This window comes from Harpegnathos saltator, unplaced genomic scaffold (assembly GCF_003227715.2).
Source record: "Harpegnathos saltator strain DR-91 unplaced genomic scaffold, Hsal_v8.6 scaffold5, whole genome shotgun sequence".
In the NCBI taxonomy this organism is placed as follows: Eukaryota; Metazoa; Arthropoda; class Insecta; order Hymenoptera; family Formicidae; genus Harpegnathos; species Harpegnathos saltator.
Genome location: NW_020230315.1, coordinates 162,566 through 169,021, shown reverse-complemented (window position 1 = coordinate 169,021; position 6,456 = coordinate 162,566). Strand labels below are relative to the sequence as shown.

Below are 6,456 nucleotides of genomic sequence, written 5' to 3'. Positions count from 1 at the left end.
ATGGTGCTCTTTGTTTTTATAACGATTTTTCATCTATTTGGTAGTGTTATATATACGCGATATATAAGTGCCCTCGCCGATATATATATATTTATATATATATATATGTATATTTATAACGCAAGTGTTCATCCTGCCAGAGGATAGAGATCGTCGTAAATCTCTCTTTAAACGGTCATATATAATATTAACGATAATAAAGATAATAAAGGTAATAATAATATCAATGAGAATAATTATAATAATAATGGTCGATCGGGTCGATTTTGAGGAATTGGCGCGTCCCATTGTACAACGTGCGCGCATCGATCCGTATTTAGCGATTGGACAATCGCAACAGGCGCGATCGCCTTTTGAGCTCTTTTCGCAATTTCACCTCTCAGCGCCGGATCGATTTCCCGAAGACGCGTCGCTGATTGAGTAGAAACAAATCACCGGAATATTCGCTCGTTCGAACGCTCGAAGCAAACGTAGTGTATCGATATTTAACTAATCTTTACGATTATCTTATAGATAGGATAACGAGTTAGCCTCGAGGTCAGCACGCAATGAAAAGAAGGTGGTATCCGTTTACAGGATTATCGCGACGCGTGTGATTCTCGGGGAATTAACGCGTGATCGGTCATTGCGGAGCGTGAGATCATCGATGCCATTGGATTTAGCAATTAACAAACCTGACCTTGACATCGCGCGCGTCGGAAGCGAATATCGTTCGTACGCGATTCTCGGAGTCGCGCTGCGTCGCGCGGGACGCGAGATCCTCTCTATACATTACGTCTCATATTTAGTTACTTCGTTATTTCATATAATTAATCGTTACGTTATTTAATTAGTTCGTTTTATTTTATACCTAACTAATAATATACTCGCCTATCTAGGGAAGAGTTATTCTTTCTTTTTCTCTCTCTCTCTCTCTCTTTCTCTTTCTTTTCTTCCTCTCATCGTCTTTGATCGTGGACGCGCCAATTCCCGCAGCTTGTCCCGCCTGGCTTAAGGATTCAGCGTAAACAATAGGCACGCGTACGTCATCATATGCGTGCGAATAAATGCATATAGCTACCATAGAATATATCACAACGACAAAATGTTAGATCCTCTCTCTCTCTCTCTCTCTCCCTCCCTCCCTCCCTCCCTCCCTCTCTCTCTCTCTCTCTCCCTCTTTCTTTCTCTCTTCCTCTGTCTCTACCCTTCTTCCCCGCTATTATAGAGACTCCGAATAGATAACGGATGTACAGTTATATAAATTGCATATAACGCTTCCTGTTGGGGCGGACGTGGAAGTGCATCGATACTTATATATTATGTACGAGCGCAACCGAAGAAAGAAACGAACGAGGGCTGGGCACGCGATTTGCACCTTTAGGCGCACTCGGCAACTCGCGCCGTCCGTTTTATTTGCATTGTCGCGTGATCGCGACTGGCGGTAAGCCGGACGTGAAGTGTTCGGCGTGTGGAAAACGCGAGAGCGAAGTAAGTCGCCGGATTGCCGCGCGAACGGAACACCGCGATCGATCGTGCTCTCGCGATGAGAAACAATCGCGACTGAGTTTCGTGAATCACGCGGGGATGTAGCGAGCCCCCGACGCGTCGGCGTCGGCGTCGTCGACGTCGGCGTTGGCGTCGGCGTCGCGTCGCGTCGAGGATATCAAGAGAAGTGGAGAAAGCCAGAGCGCGTCTCCACGCGGTGAGACGAGAATCTCGTTCGTCGTAGCGACGATTGAAACCGTTGCAATTACGCTGCATCGGCAACGAAACGCCGGTGGATTCGTATAAAGTCCTATTCTTCTTCTCTCACTTTTTTTGTCTTTTTTTCTTTTATTTCTCACGTAGACGTAGCGTCGAGAAATTATGTCGATCTCAATTCTTGCTTCGTACGGTCTTAAGACACACGACGTGGAAATATAAAATTATAACGTGGTGTGTATCTACTTGAGAATTTTTAAGGCTATCTCCTAGGTCCACGGTCTATTAGAGTTGAATCGCTTTGAAAAATAGTTTTGTCGAAACCGACTCAGACGAGACAAACACATAAAAAACGTCTAAAAGGCATCTTAAACACGCTTAAAAGACCTGCCAGTGTTTTAGGCGTTTTTTAAATATTTCGTAGACCTGCTCCGAGACCGTGCAGTGTCAGAAAGAGGATTGTATGTATTTTTTTAATCGCGCGTGCACCGTTCGATCGACCAGCCGACAAGCTGGTATTTTCAGCTTTACACAGTTTTGACGATTGAACGATTGAACGATTTAATGACGATTTTGACGTGTTTTTTTTCTGCCGTCCCCGACTTTGACGAACGCTTTGCCAGCGCGATGAAGCGAACGTCGCCGTTTTCAAGTACAACGTTCCCTAAACAAGCGCCGCGCGCGTCGTTGAATCGTTGATATCCCGAAGTTACATGTAACCCCTTTCCCGATGACGGAGAGTCGATAAAGGGTGGCCGACGTCATCTAATAAAAATCGCATGATCCCGCGTTCTCGCATTGGTAGAACGTAACGCTTGAATACGACAGTCCCTCCTTCGTTTCTCTCGGATGTCTGGGGCGGATAGTGATCCAAGGCAGAATCCCCGGCTAGGATTACCTACTTTCATAAAGAATTCTCACGTAGTACCGAGGCAAGGAGCTCCTTATTAAATGCGCGCGACTGACAAGAGCGTCTGGTAAACGGACTATTTGGCGATTGCGAAGTAGAGTGGAGGAAGAGAATGGGGAGACGCGAAGAATAAGGGCGACAGCGTAGAAGGGGTGGGAAAGAGTCGGAGGGTGGGTTGGGCGTGTCAGCTGGTCGATATCCTGAATGGCGAGCTTCCACGGCCCAGCTTGCAGTCAGCCGCTGTGTCCGGGGCAGAGAGAGAGAGAGAGAGAGAGAGAGAGGGGGGGGGAGAGAGAGAGAGAAGGCCAAGCAAAAAGAGAGCGCGGGTGTGTGTGTGTATACAGAGTGTTCCAGAAGTTGCATTTTTCCCGAAACACAGGCGCCAAAAGTCAAAGCGGATAGAATGTCGCTCTATCGTCCTTGAAGACCTGCGAATGACTGACGGCTGACAGTGTGTTTTTGCGAATTGAATTTTCCGCGAGGTACACGCGAGGTAAACGAGAGAACGCATTCTTCGGGTATATGGTATTTGCTTCTCTCCTCGATGAAATTTTAATTCCAAATTTAATCATCATGATGTGCGATCTCGCCGGATAATAAAGCAAAAGAAGCGTCCAATCCAATCTCCGCCCGAAGGATAATTGATTGTGTTCGAAGGAAAGCGCGCCTGATTGTTAGAACGATCTGTATATGAAATGCACGAAGAAAGAAGCACGGCTCCGCATGCTCTTTTTCCTCTTCTTTTTCGGGAATGTCTCGCTAAGTAATCGACGTCCGTATTGGCGGACGGTATTTGAGAAAACGAGAGCGGAGAGTGCGCAGCGGCCGAAAAAAGGGAGTGAAACACCGTGCAATTAGCGTTAATGAAATTGGCAAAAATGCAGCACGTGGCAGTAAGAAAATAAAGAGACCGTTATATCCCCGCTCGGGGGCTGAGAGCAATCTATGTATCGAGAGATAAAAGCGATTGTATCTCTCGCTGCTTTCGTCTCTCGCGTAGACGATGCCGCGAAGGAGATGTCGATGGGATAAGCTGCGTCTTAAGTCGATGAAATCCAGCGAGATCCGGCACCGTTAACGTTGCGCGGCACAAGAATAAGATGTTTCGCCGAATATCGTCGTATATACTCTGAAGTAACGCGACGACACAAGCGCGGTTATTAATCAACTCTTTCTCTCTCTTTATTTCTCTCTCTCTCTCTCTCTCTCTCTCTCTCTCTCTCTCTCTCTCTCTCTCTCTCTCTCTCTCTCTGTCCGCTACGATGAAACAAGAGTAAGCTTAATCGTGATACGTGCACGTGTCCGCCTCTTTTAACTGTACACGGAACTTGTGTAGCGGGGATTTTTTTGCTAGGCGAAAATAGATATCGAACGAGCGCGCTGAGCGCGAGCATTCCGCCTTGGTTCGCGGTCCGCCTCGAATTTCAACTCGATCGGCATGGTTTCCCCCTGTGATTCTCTCCCTTTTCCTTCCTCTTCTTTTTGCTTTTTTTGTTACGTCCGATCTATAATCGTCATCACGTCCCGGGAGTTTCTCTACGTAAACAGTCGCGACTACGTAGTGTACGAGCTAAGAGTACTCCCGATTGAGCCAAGTGCACACGCACGTACACGGCGCGTACAGAGTGACGCCCCGGGACGAGTGACGAGAGTTACGGCTGGTGGTCTCGCGCGTAGCGGCGACGCGCGTCGCGCTTCGTGCGTCAGCAAATACAAAAGGCGCGCCGTGTGTGTTAAAAGTCGTAAAAAAGTCCTATGAAACGAGAAGAAATCTTGCCGTGTACTTGGCGGTAATCCAAAGAAATGCGGATGCCGAGAGCAGGCGCCGCTACCGCGAAACCGACCGGCTTTCGTCGTGGGCGTCCTGTGTCGCAATTTTTATCCCCTCTCCCTCCCACCCCCCTTTTCGCCCCGTTGCTTGCTGCTTGCGCGATCTTTGGATTACGCATGGGACCATCAACGATCATCGTCTGTACGCGTCCCCTGCGTACGCGCGTGTGCACGCACGTGTCTAATATTCGCATGCACGACGCGCACCTAACGCGGCCGCGTACGTGCGCGCGTGTACGTTAATATACATGTACTTATATTTACTTAAACAATAATTCGCACCAGTCTCCGATAGAGTACATCGTTTTTGTCTTCGTTTGGACTGCAAACTTTCCGCCCGTCGTCTCCAGCGGGCGCGCGCACGCGCGCGTGCGTTCGCTCACACGCACACATTTACGCTTGCTCTCTCTCTCTCTCTCTCTCTCTCTCTCTCTCTCTCTCTCTCTCTCTCTCTCTCTCTCTCTCTCCCTCTCTCTTTCTCGTACGCATGCACACGCACACATGCCACACACGATTTTCGTTACGTTTCCTCCGTCCGCGCTGCGACACAGCGTCAGAGCGACGATCCAAACTCGAACTCGACGAGCACGTCTCGATAATTTTATATCTTATTTTCCTTCCTTCTCTTCTCTTGCCGACCGCGCTTGAATCGTCGCCTCGCGCCGGCGCGAGTCGCTTGCTGTCGTGCTTAGCGTTAGTTAACGTTACTATATAATATGGTGGCTAAATTGACAAGTGTTTATATCGAATGTATTTTCTCCGTTTAAGACCTAGAGATACCTAGACTGGCAATGTTTTATCGTATGTATGTTCGCCTTCGAGGTGTTGAGCTCTTGCTTGCTTGTCCGTTCTCCTCCGCCCGCGTCGCGACGTGATACATCCCTATATGTAAATACGGCGCGACGCGCCTATACATATATATATATATATTTTTTTTTCCATATACCGGGATCGTTAACGAAGAACGTCTCGTGGAGATAGTCGAGGGTCGCGCGCGAGTCCGATCGGCGTGCGAGAGCTCGTTCGCGCCCGGAGACCGGTTGCGGTGGCCATGATGCCGCGCAGTAGATCATGCGCGTGTTTGGTCAGCCATCGGAGCGGCTCGGCGGCGTCAGCGACGGCGACGGCCCGCGGCCGTCCGTCTGCTTCTACTTTCCAGTGATCGCAAAGTACTCCGAGCCCCCGTGTGTGCCTCTCTGCCCATTGCTCGTCCGCTGCTAGTCCGCTTCCAGTCGTGGACAAGTGGTGGAGACCGGCGCTCTCGAGATAGATCTAAGCGCACGTTCCGAGTGCACTTGTTACGTCCGCGAGCTGCTACGTTACGGCCGATCTCGTTCCCGGTTGTTGTCCGCTCTTATATTCGTCTCTCCCACCTCGCCTCCAAGTAGTCAGCCGAGTAGCACGCCTCGATCCGTTCTCCTCGAAGCTCCGCTCGAATTCGTCCCTCTCCGCGAGTCGGCCTCCGTCCCCGGTCCCTCCTTGCGAGTGTTCGTCTTTGCGCACACTGTCTCTCGCCTTCTTCCATCCCCCTCGATTCGGAGCGCCGCGACGTCGTCGTCGTCGTCGTCGTCGTCGTCGTTTATTTGGCCTCCTCGAGCAACACGAGGTCGTCCGCGACCACGTCGCTGATGTGGAGGTAAATGATCCAGTACATCAGGTTGAAACAGACGAAGCACACCGGGAACACGATGCGGGAATACTTGTCGATGTCCGACGGCGTGATGCCTGTTCGGGTAACGTCAGGGTGGACTTAGAATAGTCGCGGCGCACGGGATAGTGGAGGGAAAATAATTGCATATTTCAGTGAGCTTCCGAGAATTGGCGCGGTGCCGTTTAAATCGGGAGGGTACAGAAGCGTACTAAAACGGTGCATTGTAATGCTTGAGAGGAAATTGTACAAAAGTTTCACGTGTGGCAAGAAGCTTTCCGCGCTATGATCGGTGACAAGCGATTTTGGACTTGGTGTTTCAAGCGCAGAGATAGATAGAGATGGAATATACAATATGTAATATATAGTACAACGGTCGCAGGTG

The 6,456-nt window shown here is 49.6% G+C and overlaps 1 protein-coding gene across 13 annotated transcripts in view; it reads right to left on the bottom strand.

Moving 5' to 3' along the window:
* Positions 1–4,878: 4,878 nt before the first annotated feature.
* Rdl (Resistant to dieldrin) overlaps positions 4,879–6,456 on the bottom strand; it is a 79,902-nt gene continuing 78,324 nt past the window's right edge. For all 13 annotated transcript variants that reach the window (XM_019840883.2, XM_025302568.1, XM_019840888.2 and 10 more), the window contains one exon: positions 4,879–6,148. In XM_019840883.2, coding sequence (XP_019696442.1) covers positions 6,003–6,148 — 146 coding nt within the window. In that variant the 3' untranslated portion in view covers positions 4,879–6,002. The remainder of the gene's footprint in view (positions 6,149–6,456) is intronic.